General features: G+C 47.3%; 1 protein-coding gene across 1 annotated transcript; it reads right to left on the bottom strand.

Moving 5' to 3' along the window:
- Window positions 1–3,956: 3,956 nt before the first annotated feature.
- Window positions 3,957–9,500, bottom strand: LOC137299386 (immunoglobulin lambda-1 light chain-like). Its single transcript, XM_067968090.1, has 4 exons — window positions 9,387–9,500; window positions 8,961–9,281; window positions 8,537–8,572; window positions 3,957–4,700 (listed from the first exon to the last, which is right to left on the bottom strand). Exons 1-4 carry the CDS (start codon window positions 9,433–9,435, stop codon window positions 4,378–4,380), a joined length of 729 nt encoding a protein of 242 aa, XP_067824191.1. The 5' UTR covers window positions 9,436–9,500; the 3' UTR covers window positions 3,957–4,377.
- Between the last annotated feature and the right edge of the window lie 5,647 nt (window positions 9,501–15,147).

Raw genomic sequence — 15,147 nt, forward strand, 5'->3', positions numbered from 1 at the left:
AAATGGGACAGCGAATCAGAAACGTAAGCACAAATAGGACTGATTTGCCTGGGCTTCTAGTGCTAGAATGCAATGGCTCAGGAGCCACATCTGGCCCATGGGATACAGTTTTGACATCCCTAATGTACGTAACAAAAGCCTCGCCTTACATAATCCTTCCTTCTCAACAGCAAAAAAACTTGCATTTATATCGTGCTTTTAAAGTAGTAAAATGTCCCATGGTGCTTCTCAGGAGTGTAATCAAACAAAAATTTGATACCGAGTCACGTAACGAGATATAAGGACAGCTTGGTCAAAGAGGTAGGTTTTAAGGAGCCTCTTAAAGGAGGAGAGAGAGGTAGAGAGGCTGGGAGGTTTCGGGAGAGAATTCCAGAGCTTAAGGCCTAGGCTGTTGAAAGCACGGCCACAAATGGGGAGCGATTAAAATCGGGGATGTGCAACAGGCCAGAATTGGAGCAGCACAGAGATCTCGGAGGGTTGGAGGACCGGAGGAAGTTACAGAAAAAGGAAGGGGCAAGGCCACGGAGGGATATGAAAACCAGGATGAGAATTTGAAGATCGAGATGTTGCCAGACCGGGAGCCGATGTAGGTCAGGGAACACAGGGGTGAAGGGTGAACGGGACTTGGTGCGAGTTAGGACACGGGCATCAGAGTTTTGAATGAGCTCAAGTTTCCGGAGGGTGGTAGATGGGAGGCCGGTGAGGAGAGCATTGGAATAGTCGAGTCTGGAGGTATCAAAGGCATGGCTGAGGATTTCAGCTGCAGATGAGCTGAGGTGGGGGCGGAGTCGTGCGATGTTACGGAGGTGGAAATCAGCGGTTATGGTGACGGAGAAGATATGGGATCGGAAGCTCAGCACAGGGTCAAATAGGACGACAGTCTGGTTCACCCACAGACAGTGACCAAGGAGGGGGATGGAGTCAGCGGTTGGGGAACGAAGTCTGTGGCGAGGACCGAAGACAATGGTTTCGGTCTTCCCAATATTTAATTGGAAGAAATTTCTGCTCATCTGGCAGGGGTATCGGACAAGCAAACAAATCTCAGAGTTCAGAAATATAATGATGAACCGTAAAACCTTGCAGTTTATCATCTGATGAGCTTTCAGTGGCATCCACCTGGGACACCTCCAATATTTCATTTCCTGGCAGGAACAAATAACCATTAATTAGTTTATGAAATTGCCTACTTAACAACAACTGCACTTCATTGTAGTCCATTTGTTCTAAAGTGCTTCGGGTTTTCCTGAAGACAAGATAATGTGCTCATTATGATTTTTGGTTTTTTTTCTGCTAGCGTTATAGAAGTGATCCCAGAACAGAACACTGAGAGACACCACTTCCAAATACTCTTAGAAACTGCCCTTAGCTCCTAAAATCTGCTTCCTCCCTTCTAACCATTTTTAATCCAATTAACTAACCTCTCCTTATTCCATTATCCTGTAATCTTCTCCAAAAGTCTCCTGTGATATCTTGTCAAAGGCTTTCTGAAAGTCCAAGTACACCACCTCCATTACATTTCCCCCAATCACCATATCTGAGCTCCCCAAAGACTTGGTGCTGGAATATGAATAGCAGTCATTTTAAAAACTGTTTATGTACGGTGACTAGATTTAAAGGAACAGTTCCCAAAACAAAACGAAACAAAAATACAGTGGGCCCATAATCCCAAACCGTGACCCTAACGATGGTGGAATGGGAATTGTGCACTGACCCAAGAGCCTGACCCCACCGAGCTCCTGAGGTCAGTTAATTTACGGCACCGACACCCATGTCAGTATCAGCGCATCTCAGACGTGGTCTGGAGGGGAGCACAGCAAAATATGTCATTGGCCAGGCTCTTTGGGGTGAAGCTGGTTGGTCCGAGTATCAAAAGCTCAGACGGTTTGAAATCAGCCCCTATTATAGGAGGGTCCATCTCATCGTGGCCACAACTTCAGCATTGGAGTGTTCCAAGCCATTAAGATAGCCTGGAACAATCTTGTGGGCAACCCACCCACCCCCAGTATCTTAACAGCATACGGGATGTTGGGGTTCAGGAGGCAGGGCTCCAGGAGACAACCCCATCCCACCAGTCCCACTTCCTTTTAATACCTCAGGCTGCCAGGGGGTGGATGCGACTACTGGCCATCGTAGCCCCCAGAGGAAATCCCCACGGTCGCATCTTCTGGGCAGACACCCAGTTGCCAAGTCCAATCCCCCCATTTCCTGCCTCCACCTGTCATTGCCCACCCTGATTACACTGCTAGTCCGCACAAGGCCCTGAGGAAATAATTAACTGCAAAAGTAGATAAATTACTCACTGTGAACAAAAAAACTCCAGTCCTCCATCAGCTCAAACCTTGCTTCAGGCCAAAGCAGGCCAGGATCCTTGAGCTGTCACGCACCCACTTTATACCGGCAAGGTGGAAGCTGGGAGTTGAGCTTCACCAAATGTGGTGAAATTTGAGTGTATTTAAATAATTATTCTCTTAGAATGAGGGTTCTGTTTGCCAGTAACGTGGCCTTGCAAAATTTGATATGTTTCACATCAGTTATGCGAAAACTGTGAGGACTCAAACCCTTGTGTGTCTTACAGGCTCATTTCCCTCCTCAACTGTGTTGTAAAACACCACCCAATGTCATGGCCATCTGACTGGACCCATCGAGTTCTAGGTAGACAACAGCAGCTGATAATTCAAAGTAGTGAAACAACAGGGACACACCTAATCTAAGGCTCTTCCTGCAGGTCAATTAAGCTTTGAACAATGCTGAGTGGAATTTCCTGGCCCCATGTTGAACAAATGGTCTTTCGTGATGCATTCAGACAATGGATCAAAATCCTTTATTCCCACCGCTCATCCTTGATGACCATTATTTGCTAAGGCTTCACTGCACTCTCTGGAGAAGAGCCAGAAAGGACCTTGATCCCTGTCTGTTTCCTCTGACTGTGGCCATTTAGAATATTATTCTTGTTTCTCCCGTCTCGCACTTCTGGGCAGGACACCTAAAACAGTCTTGTTCTCAGATACGTGAGGTTAGATTAAATTTCCATTCTTATTCCTCCTAAGCTCCAAATAATCTGTCCTCCTGTCCCTTTGCCCTTCCTGAACCTCTAGACTATTCCAATGCTGTCCTGGCTGGCTTCCCATCATCCACCCTCCATAAACTTCAGCTAATCCAAATGTCTGCTGCCCGTATCCGAACTCCACCAAGTCCCGTTCACCCATCACCCCGGTGCTCACTGACCTACATTGGCTCCCGGTCCGGGAACGCCTCAATTTTAAAATTCTAACTTTTGTTTACAAATCCCACCGATGGCATCGATCCCCCCCCCCCCCCCCAATCTATGTAATCTCCTCCAGCCCTACAACCCTCTGAGATCTCTGAGCTCCTCCAATTCTTGCCTCTTGTGCATCCCCGATTTTATTTGCTCCACCATTGGCAGCCATGTCTTCAGCTGCCTAGGCCCAAAGCTCTGGAATTCCCTCCCTAAACCTCTCCGCCTCGCTACCTCTCTCTCCTCCTTCAGACACTCCTTAAAACCTACTTCTTTCACCAAGCTTTTGGTCACCTTCTTTGGTGGCTTGGTGTCAAATTTTGCTTGATAATGCTCCTGTGAAGCACCTTGGGACATTTTACTACGTTAAAGGCACTGTATAAATGTAAGTTTATGTTGTTGTTGTTGTGTGTCTCTGTGTTGAAATGAAGAGCCATCACACAATCGCCCACTTTAACTCATTCTCTCTAGGATCTCAGAAATGAGGAACTCCTTCCCTCCATCAGCCTCTCCTTGCTCCTACAATCTAAAGGTTTCAAACCCCAATGTTCTCATCACTTTCTTGAGCTACTTCGCGGATGCACGGAAACAGGACCAGAATTGGAGCAAAGTGTTGGGTCTCCTCATGTCTCGACCACTTTTCTGGTGTCAATGATGGGGAGGAGCACACAAGCTGACAAAACACACACACTTGGGTAAGTTTCCTGCACAGGTTCTCTTTATTGGAAGTTATGAGCAATGACAGTCATTGTCAGTTTGATGCTGTTGGCAGATCATGAACAATCTTCATTAATTATTTTCATTAAATCCAGCATTGGTGCTGAGCAAAGAACCCATTTGAAGTGAAATTCCTGATTAGAGCCACTTTAACCCTCGTGTAGTCTCTTGTAATGGGAGAAATGAGCAAAACCTCCATCAGGTACAAAAACACTTCAAATAATACAGCAGAACCACACAAAGCCAAACAGAAGCACAAAATGCAGCAGATACCAAGGGTAACAGGGTAGATGATGGCAGGGTGGGGGGGAAGTGGGGTAAATGGGTACTAGAAGGGGTGGGGGAAAAGAGGTGACGAATTCCCCACTAATCTGGCAGCAAACTCAAGTGAAGCTTCAATCTATTTAACAGTCGGATTGTGTGACCGTTGCGGATGTTTGTGAAGCTGCTCCTTGTTGAACTGCACAGGAGTACACCTTCCCACTGCTCCAGTCAGTGCCGGGGACCCTCAGGTAGCTGCTGAGACTGAAAGTGTTGTCCGTGCTCCGCGACACCGTGCTGGTTTGGACCTCACTGCTCGTCGGAGTCCCATCGACTGTCCAGCTGACCCCAGTGAAGCCCATGGACAGTTTGCTGACCAGGCAAACTAACGTGCCTTCTCCTTCAGTGGACATCTCCTCAGCTGAAGGCCCAAGCAGTTTTACTGAAGGGACAGGGAGTTCCTGAGCTGCAATAGGAACCAGAGAAAACATGTTTGTGTAAAGTTATAGAAAAGCTCATCATCATTTCAGAGTTTAATAGAAGCAGTTGTGAAAGGTTGCAGCTTCCTATAGTGGGCCCCTGAAGTTTACAGTGAGTGACAGGGCATTGCCCCTTTACGATTGTCCAGGCTTAGTCAAAACAGAAAGGACAGGAATTATGATCTAAAGTTATTGTTTCCGGACCCTCCTGGTGACCCGATGGATTAGATCATCACTCGCTGTGGAACTTCACCTCCAGCTCCCAGGTTCCATCCCTGGTCTGTGCCCAGTTAGCTGATCTGGGGTGAGTGCACCAGGGACAATTGGCCTCAGTATCCTGGGTTAGGGAGAGAAGTGATCCAAGATTCTGACCACAAACCAGTGACCTCGGGCAGGATTTGGCTCAAATCCGATCTCCGAATGTTCTGTAAACTTGTCCCCAAAACAAGCCGTACCCCTGAACCAGGTGTGATTGATGCCAGTACTGACTCGCAGCCGATAATCTAACCCAAGTACTGACAGGCTATTTGACCATGGAAGCATCATAGCTGGGCTTGACCCTGTACGGTTCAGTGACACAATGTCTTGGATTTTCAACTTAACCACCCGCAACATTTTCATTTCTAATGATTTCAAGCTGGAAATTTTCCCCAATCGGTGATGTGTTTTGGCACTGAGCCATTAAGGGACTTGGGAGAGAGACAGCCAGTATAAAGTGGCACCATACCAGTGAAATACACCCACCCAGTCCTACCGGCTGCACAATCCTCCTCTTCCCTTTATCCCTTCCCTCACCACCCATCATTAATCCCCCTGCTGTGCCACCCATTGCTGTGGGAAGGATAAAAAGATCTCAAACTCTCCATTGCCCCAGTGGCTCAGGGGTTGAGAGCACCTGGTGTGTGGTCCTGAGCTCAATAGACCAGTAAACGACAGGTCGGTCAATGCTGATGCTACAATTGGCACATTACCCATCGGTTGGGAGAGGGGGATGAAAAGCTAACATCTCCCTTTCCTGGTGGATACCCAGTGAGACTTCTCCCTGGAAAGGCACTCACCTCACATCCACAACTGAGTGCCTTTCTCCCTGGAAAGGCACTCAGTTGTGGATGTGAGGTGAGGACAGGACAAGGCCATTGACAGGTGAATGACCCGCCGACACTCGCTGTCCCGGCTACTCCATGAGGAGTGGTCAATTGGGGCAAGGTGGTGGAGGCTCACAACTCGCATGGACACAAGCCTGAGGGAACGGCGAGAAAGATTCTCAATAACCAAGTGTACGCGGTTGATGTGGGGCTGCTGGCAACATACACGATGCAGCACCGCTAACCCACCGCACAGGCTCGGTGTCGACATGGCAACCAGCAGCGGTTTACAGTCAGCCAGTGGTCTGGGGCCTGGTCCGGGTGTTAGCGGGCGATGCCAAACATCAGCACAAACCATCAAGCCTTTTCACCACAGTGCCGTCCTACCAGAGTCCGGCTACAAAGAGATTCTGGTCCCCGCACACCATAGGGGTGGATTCTCACCAGAACCGGAGCTGCCGCCACAGAATGAGCAGCAACCAGAATCATATAGCAGCAGGACTCAGAAAGGAGCAGTGATGAGAGGAATGGATGGCAAAGAAGTGAAGAGGGAAGGGAGCAGAGGCTGAGAGTGGTGCTTTTAGCATGGGGGTGAATCGGAACGAGTGTTCCAGCATGAACTGGGGGGATTTGAAGAGGTGACAGTGTTTGAGAGGATGGAACATTGGATGGGGTACAGTGTCTGCATGAAAGGTGGGGAGTTGGATGGGGTACAGTGCCTCTGAAGTGACTCCGAAGGAGGTGGGTAGCTAGCGAGGGCCTCTCAACTGGGGCAGGGAGGGAAGGTTTATCGTGGGAGAGTAACAGGTTTGTTTTTTCTTTTTTTAAAAAAAAACTATCAACTGCAAAATGTAAAATGTTTAAAATTCCTGGAATTCCCTTCCTAACAGCACTGTGGGAGAACCTTCACCACACGGACTGCAGCGGTTCAAGAAGATGGCTCACCACCACCTTCTCAAGGGCAATTAGGGATGGCAACAAATGCCGGCCTCGCCAGCGACACCCACATCCCATGAGCGAATAACAGAATACGACATTTTTAATGTAAAAACAAAATCAAAATTTTCTAGCAAACCCTCAGCCAGAAAGAAACCAATTTTGTGCCTTTAACATTTGGATTTCCCTTCTGTCATTCATGTACCCCTGTTCTATCTTGTTCTCATACAGATGGAGCAGTGTTGAGATACCTACAGCTTAAGTTACGAGGCCTGTGCAACTACTTGTATTCACGTGTCATAGTTTTATAATCAAGGCTCTCCTTGAGTGGTCAGGTTTTTTTTGGAGGCCCAGTGTCAGCTTTTTGGAAACTGTTGGACAGTTTTGTTCATTTCCGAGGTTGACGTGTATGTCGATGGCTGAGCCAGGATTACACCTCCAGGTCTGGGCTCACACCGGGCTTTAGCAGCTGGTTTGCAACAGATGTGTTTTGGAATTGACTGAAATGCATCATTGTCCCTTTAGGACGAGTGGGTGCAGCAGCAATGTCCCGAGACCCTGAGTATAGTCAGTAATTCGACATCAATTGCAGCCATTTCAATTACAGAAATGCAGCACAGATGTGAAATGTTTTGTTTGAGGATCAGGGTGGAATCGGTGCAGACAAATGTGGATCAGTGGTGTACGTGGAACGATTCAAATCAAATGTAGGGGATGGGTAAGGATGACTGAATAAATGAAAACTCAGGGACATCCATGGTATTAAACAGATCGCGAACTACCGATCCTGAGCAATCTAATCGGGAATGAGAAATATATGGAATCTGGAACTATGTCCAGGCAGAGTGCAGAGGACGGAAGGTTCTGGCACCGCGGGTTCCATGGTTTGGGGAGGGGGCGGAGGGGGGGGGCGGTGTGGTGGGGGGGAATGTGGAGTAATGGCCCCCTGGTTCGACCTCCTCCCTTGGTCTGGCGCCTGTCAGCTGATGTCAATCAGGGACGTCGTAGGGGTCAACGGAATTGGCCTCAGTGCCCTCAGTCTGAGGAAGGGTGGTGGTGAGGGGGGAATATCCAAGGCTCCCTCCCCTCTCCCCTCTCCCCTCCCCCGCTTCAACTCGCCCGAGGACTTCCCGTGTGAAGAAACTTCTTGGCCTTTTAATGGAAGATCAGCAGGTTCTGACTGTCCCAGTTGTGTCTGTCATCACCCCCTGTGCTCGCTGACCTACACTGGCTCCCAGTCCCCCAACGCATCTACTTTAAAATTCTCATTATGTTCAAATCCCTCCATGGCCTGTTCAATGTAAAACACTTTAGGACATGAGAAGGTGTTACATCAAGGCAATTTCTCTCTTTATAATTTTTAAATTTATATCTTTAATTCATCCGAATGGTGAAAAACATTCCCACCATTGTTAAATGAATCAGCTCAACTTGGGGGAGGGGGAAACACAATTTAACCCTTTTAAAAACAAACTAGCAATCCATGTTCAGAGAGAATTTTGGGAATAAAATTATTGCAATTCAATCAGAATTGTAAAATTACAGATCATTAATAAATAGAGAGAAAGAGGGCACTCAGAAACAGACCTAGAAACACAACACTAATTAACAATTAGTGTCAGAAACACAGCAATAATTAACAGAACTAGTGTCATGATTGTACTGGAATCAGTATTTTCACTCTAAAATTAGTGTCTAACAAGTGGGTACTAAGAATTAACTGAGTTTAAATTATTAATTAATTTCTAAATGTGCAATTTCACACAGCTAGTAGCTGCAGGAGGGAATTCCCAGTCACTTACCTGCAACAAAGAGCTTGGTCCCTTTGCCGAACACCCACACAGTGCGATGTTCTTGGGATCAGTCCATACAGTTATCCAGGACCCTGGAAATCAGGAAAAAACACGTTCAGATGCTCCAGTCCCAACATAAAGTCTGATTAATGTATTCCGAGTGTCCCAGCTGGTGTGGGGCAGTAAGGAATGGACACACAGCAACATTCACAGACTGACATTAAATGTCAGCAACACACAATAGTGGGCAGTGAGATTCAGAATATTATCAATTATGAAATGATATAAATTGGAAAATATTGTATAAAGGACAAAATTTGAAGTGACTTTATCAAATGTAAAACATGAGAATGTTTTATCAGATACAAAGATATTAAGTGTATGATATTTGCTGCTCCCAGTTTTTGTTTTACCTTCTGTCACTGTGTCACATAAGTACTGCTTGATGAAACCCACTTTCCACAGTAATAGACGGCAGCGTCAGTCACCTCCACATTATTTATGATTAACTGGTAAATGTTGTGGCCGCTGTTGGCTTTCGATGTGAAATGGCTGCTGCTAAACCCAGAACCATAGGTTGGGGCACTGAGAGAGTGATAGTAATAGAGGATCCACTGAGGAGCTTCTCCTGGTGTCTGCTTGTACCAGTACACATATTGGCTATCGACCGTCCCAATGTTGCAGTCCAGTGTGGCCGTGGCTCCAGGTTTCACAGTCAGGTCTGGAGGCTGAGTCAGAGTCTGAGACTGTCCATCTGTAAAAGAGCAGGGATTAAACATTACACATTGACTCTTTAAAAGTGATCCCAAGCTCCCCATCCGATGCTGCAGGAAGAGCAGAGTTCAGTGTCTGTACTTACAGCCCAGCCACAGTGCCAGAGACCAGAAAAAGCACAGCGTCCGCATCATTTCTGCCAGTGAGCTTCCTGCCGCCCTTCACCGAGTGTATCTGAGACAGACTGTGGCAGCAGCTGCCCATTGAACCCAGTTATAGACCCATTCACATCAGGAAGGAAATCCATGCAAATTAGAGCCATTCACACTGACCAACCAGGGCAAATGATCTGAAACCCTCCCTGTCAGGGTCAGAGACTGTCAGTTTGAGGCAGTGACACCTCAGGACTGTCAGCAACTGACTTCCATCTTAAACAGTCCCTGCAGTAAATGAGGAGATAATTTATTGTCTGATATTGCCCAGTTTATCCCTTTATTTGCCTGCTTCCTCTGCTGCTGGACTCCATCCCTTATTCCAGAGATGGAGTTTAAATTGCAGGTCACACTTCTAATAATAAAAACAGGGTATGACAGTGCAGTGGTTATGTTCCTTGGACTAGTAATCCAGTAGAACGTGAGTTCAAAACCACCGTGACAGATTGAGAATTTGAGGTCAGTTTTTTTTTAAATGTGGGAATTAAAAGCTGGTATCAGTAAAAGTGACCATGAAGCTGTCGGATTGTCATAAAAACCCAACTGGTTCACTGATGGCCTTTAGGGAAGGAAAGCTGCCTTCCTTACCCAGTCTGGCCTATAAGTGACTCCTGTCCCACATCACTCTTAACTGCCCTCTGAAGTATCCGAGCAATCAACTCAGTTGTATCAAACTGCCACCAGAAGGCGTCTCACCACCACCTTCTCAGGGCAAGGAGGGATGGGCAACAAATGCCGGCCTCACCGGTGACGCCTGCATCCCGAGAATGAATAAAGAAAAAGAACTCTCTGCTGTACCAGAGTCTGGTGCAATGCTCTTCGATAGAGGCTCATTCAGGGTCAGAGACTGTCAGTTTGAGGCACTGACACCTCAGTACTGTTAGTAACTAACTTACATCTTAAACAGCCCCTGCTACCCAGCAGTAAACGAGAAGATAGTTCATTGTTTGCTATTTCCCAGTTTCCCCCTTTATGTTTGCCAGCTTTTTCTGTCCAGAAATGGAGTTTAAACAACAAGTCACTCCTCCAATAACTGGAACTCTCTGCTATACCACAGTCTGGTGCAATACTCTGAGCTTGTGGATCTCTCATTAATACAGACACCTTATAAAACTGGAAGATTGTGACAGTTTTCTACACAACACACTGATACAGTGCACGTTGCTGGTAGCTCCCTATCAGAGAAACTATTTGAAACATTCTCGATACAGCAAGCTCCTCACCGTAGGACACTTACTGTGTGACTCCGACACAGAGTCCTGACTCAGTGTGTTGGTGAACCCCTTCAGTTGGTATTTCGATAATCTTGCTGTGCATGTGCTGCTACTGTTTCAATAGTTTGTGAACACGCTTCATGGGATAGGGGCAGAAGTTATAACCAGTTACCAATGTCCTAACTTGCTGGCCACCTAACTATCATATTCGAACTTGCTATCAATCAGCAGCTGACTATTTAAACTATTAACTATATTCTACCTATTAAATACAATCTATTACCTGAATATCTGCTATTTTCATAGAATCAGGATATTGAGAGCCAATTGCACCTCATTTAAATATCAGCAGTGATTGGGTGAAGTTGGACTGCACTGATTCGGTGGCTTCAGCAAATCAGCTTTCAGTATTTCAATGAGATTTGGTGCAGCCCAAACCAGCCGCCCCTCGTGGGCGTAAAACTGACAAACACCTGGGGTCCCAGCAGGAACTGGGCACCGTTATTTTAAGGAGAGGGACTGTCCAGAACAGAGTGAAACCTCTCGATCTGTGTTTTATAACAACATTACACAAATATTTTGGTTTCCGTTCCTTCAGACATGTTCCTTTAAGTAACTGTCTGACACCTCACTGTTTAAAGGGACACTGACTCCAGTTCTGTGGGGAGTCACGGGGGTCAATTTAACTTTGGGCGATGATGTAAAACGGACGATATCGAGTTAGTCGCCATTACACAACCTGCCTGAGGTTCCATTCCATTGAAGTCATAGGAAGGGGAAATCGGGCGAGGTGCATAAAGGGCATTCAATTCGATTTTGCCCAAAGTTAAAATGATCTCCTATGTGATTTTATTCTTTGGTCCAATTTTCTCTCCCTCTCTGGAAGCTGTGATTCATGCTGGTGGGGCTGTCAGCATCAATCACTCACCCTGCCCTAGTGACCATTCTTCATGTGGGAACCTAGACCGTAAGTGGAGACAGACAATTGTATCGTAGACAAACAACTGACCCAATCCTGTCCTCATCTCACACCCAGTAATCAGGGTGACTGATGGTGACCAGGAGAGTGGGAAACCTGGCTGATTTTTGACTTGTAGCCCAGGAGCACTGATGGTAAGTGTAAATCTCATTGCATTGCCCAGGGAAAATCAGCTATCTAATCCCGGAGTAGGAACCAGCCCTTGGACCTGCCCAGTCTATAAGTCCCAATTCATTGTATTGTGCATAGACTCCGCCATTAGACTCCTTCCATCGTGGGTGTGCAAATAACTGGTATCTGAGGTCAATGTCATCCCTCCACATTGTGACACCTCTGGTGCCCACATCAGCTCTCATTGCAGAATCTATGCAGTTTTATGCTGTAGGTTCACACCCTCTCGGAGATGATTATCAATCAACTGTTGACTCTTTACTTTATTTTCTTCATCCAGCAAGAGGCAACTTGTCCTAAAACACTAAGGTGCCAGGCAGGCCTACGGACAGCCCAATTTGAAATTGGAGGCCTTTGGAGGACAGGGAACTAATGTAGGTCAGCAGGAGCAGGGACGATTGGTGAATGAGACCTGGTCCGAGAGCGGGAGGAGAGTCCAAGAGGTGAGCGCAGTATAAAAGGAGAGTCTGAGAGCGAGAGGAGAGTCCGAGAGGTGAGCGCAGTATAAAAGGAGAGTCTGAGAGTGAGAGGAGAGTCCGAGAGGTGAGCGCAGTATAAAAGGAGAGTCTGAGAGTGAGAGGAGAGTCCGAGAGGTGAGCGCAGTGTAAAAGGAGAGTCTGAGAGGTGAGCGCAGTGTAAAAGGAGAGTCCAAGAGCTGAGCGCAGTGTAAAAGGAGAGTCCGAGAGCGGGAGGAGAGTCCAAGAGGTGAGCGCAGTATAAAAGGAGAGTCTGAGAGTGGGAGGAGAGTCTGAGAGGTGAGCACAGTGTAAAAGGAGAGACTGAGAGTGGGAGGAGAGTCCGAGAGGTGAGCACAGTGTAAAAGGAGAGTCCGAGAGCGGGAGGAGAGTCCGAGAGCGGGAGGAGAGTCCGAGAGGTGAGCACAGTGTAAAAGGAGAGACGGAGAGCGGGAGGAGAGTCCGAGAGGTGAGCACAGTGTAAAAGGAGAGTCCGAGAGCGGGAGGAGAGTCCGAGAGGTGAGCGCAGTGCAAAAGTAGAAACCGAGAGCGGGAGGAGAGTCCGAGAGGTGAGCGCAGTGTAAATCTAAGGCAATCATGGCAGCAGAGCTCGCACCCGTGATATGCTCTTCCTGCACTATGTGGGAAATCATGAACACTACAGGTGTCCCTGGCGACCATGTGTGCAGCTACTGGCTAACCGCATTTCGGAGCTGGAGCTGTGGGAGAATTCACTGTGGAGCATCCGCGATGCTGAGATTATCGTGGATAGCACGTTCAGTGAGGTGGTCACACCGCAGGTAAAGATTACGCAGGCAGAAAGGAAATGGGTGACCGCCGGGCAGAGTAAAAGGACAAGGCAGGTAGAGCAGGAGTCCCCTGGGGCCATCTCCCTCTCAAACAGATATACCGCTTTGGATACTGTTGGGGGAGATGGCTTATCAGGGGAAAGCAGCAAGAGCCAAGTTTGTGGCACCATGGGTGGCTCTGCTGCACAGGAGGGGAGGAATAAGAGTTTTAATCTGCTTATCTGAGGAAGGATGTCCTTGCCATGGAGGGAGTGCAACGAAGGTTTACCAGACTGATTCCTGGGATGGCAGGACTGACGTATGAGGAGAGATGGGTTGACTAGACCTATATTCACGAGATTTTAGAAGAATGAGAGGTGATCTCATCAAAACATATAAATTTCTAACAGGACTAGACAGACTAGATGCAGGGAGGATGTTCCTGATGGCTGGGGAGTCCAGAACCGGGAGTCACAGTCTAAGGATATGGGGTATGCCATTTAGAACCGAGATAAAGAGAATTTCTTCACTCAGAGGGTGGTGAACCTGTGGAATTCTCTACCACAGAATGAAGTGGAGGCCAAGTCATAAGATGTATTCAAGAAGGAGATAGATATATTTCTTAATGCTAAAGGGATCAAGGGATATGGGGAAAAAGCGGGAACAGGGTACTGAGTTAGACGATCAGCCACGATCATTTTGAATGGTGGAGCAGGCCCGAAGGGCCGAATGGCCTACTCTTGCTTCTATTTTCTATGTTTCCATGTTTCTTTGATACAGGGAGCGGTGTTTTGGATGAGCTGAGGTTTATGGAGGGTGGAGGATGGGAGGTCGTCCAGGAGAGCATTGGGATTGTCAAGTCTAACTATCAAGTTTAGATAGTCAAATAGCCCACTCAAATGGGACAGCGAATCAGAAACGTAAGCACAAATAGGACTGATTTGCCTGGGCTTCTAGTGCTAGAATGCAATGGCTCAGGAGCCACATCTGGCCCATGGGATACAGTTTTGACATCCCGAATGTACGTAACAAAAGCCTCGCCTTACATAATCCTTCCTTCTCAACAGCAACAAAACTTGTGTTTATATCATGCTTTTAAAGTAGTAAAATGTCCCAAGGTGCTTCTCAGGAGTGTAATCAGTCAAACATTTGATACTGAGTCACATAACGAGATATAAGGACAGCTTGGTCAAAGAGGTAGGTTTTAAGGAGCCTCTTAAAGGAGGAGAGAGAGGTGGAGAGGCTGGGAGGTTTAGGGACAGAATTCCAGAGCTAAAGGCCTAGGCTGTTGAAAGCACGGCCACAAATGGGGAGCGATTAAAATCGGGGATGTGGAACAGGCCAGAATTGGAGGAGCACAGAGATCTCGGAGGGTTGGAGGGCCGGAGGAAGTTACAGAAATAGGGAGGGGTGAGGCCATGGAGGTATTTGAAAACCAGGATGAGAATTTGAAGATCGAGATGTTGCCAGACCGGGAGCCGATGTAGGTCAGGGAACACAGGGGTGATGGGTGAACGGGACTAGGTGCGAGTTAGGATACGGGCAGCAGAGTTTTGGATGAGCTCAAGTTTCCGGAGGGTGGTAGATGGGAGGCCGGTGAGGAGAGCATTGGAATAGTCGAGTCTGGAGGTAATAAAGGCATGGCTGAGGATTTCAGCTGCAGATGAGCTGAGGCGGGGGCGGAGTCGTGCGATGTTACGGAGGTGGAAATCAGCGGTCATGGTGACGGAGAAGATATGGGATCGGAAGCTCAGCACAGGGTCAAATAGGACAACAGTCTGGTTCACCCACAGACAGTGACCAAGGAGGGGGATGGTTAGGGAACGAAGTTTGTGGCGAGGACCGAAGACAATAGTTTCGGTCTTCCCAATATTTAATTGGAAGAAATTTCTGCTCATCTGGCAGGGGATATCGGACAAGCAAACAAATCTCAGAGTTCAGAAATATAATGATGAACCATAAAACCTTGCAGTTTATCATCTGATGAGCTTTCAGTGGCCTCTACCTGGGACACCTCCAATATTTCATTTCCTGGCGAGAACAAATAACCATTAATTAGTTTATGAATTTGCCTACTGAACAGCAAC

This window comes from Heptranchias perlo, chromosome 29, assembly GCF_035084215.1.
Source record: "Heptranchias perlo isolate sHepPer1 chromosome 29, sHepPer1.hap1, whole genome shotgun sequence".
Taxonomy (NCBI): domain Eukaryota; kingdom Metazoa; phylum Chordata; class Chondrichthyes; order Hexanchiformes; family Hexanchidae; genus Heptranchias; species Heptranchias perlo.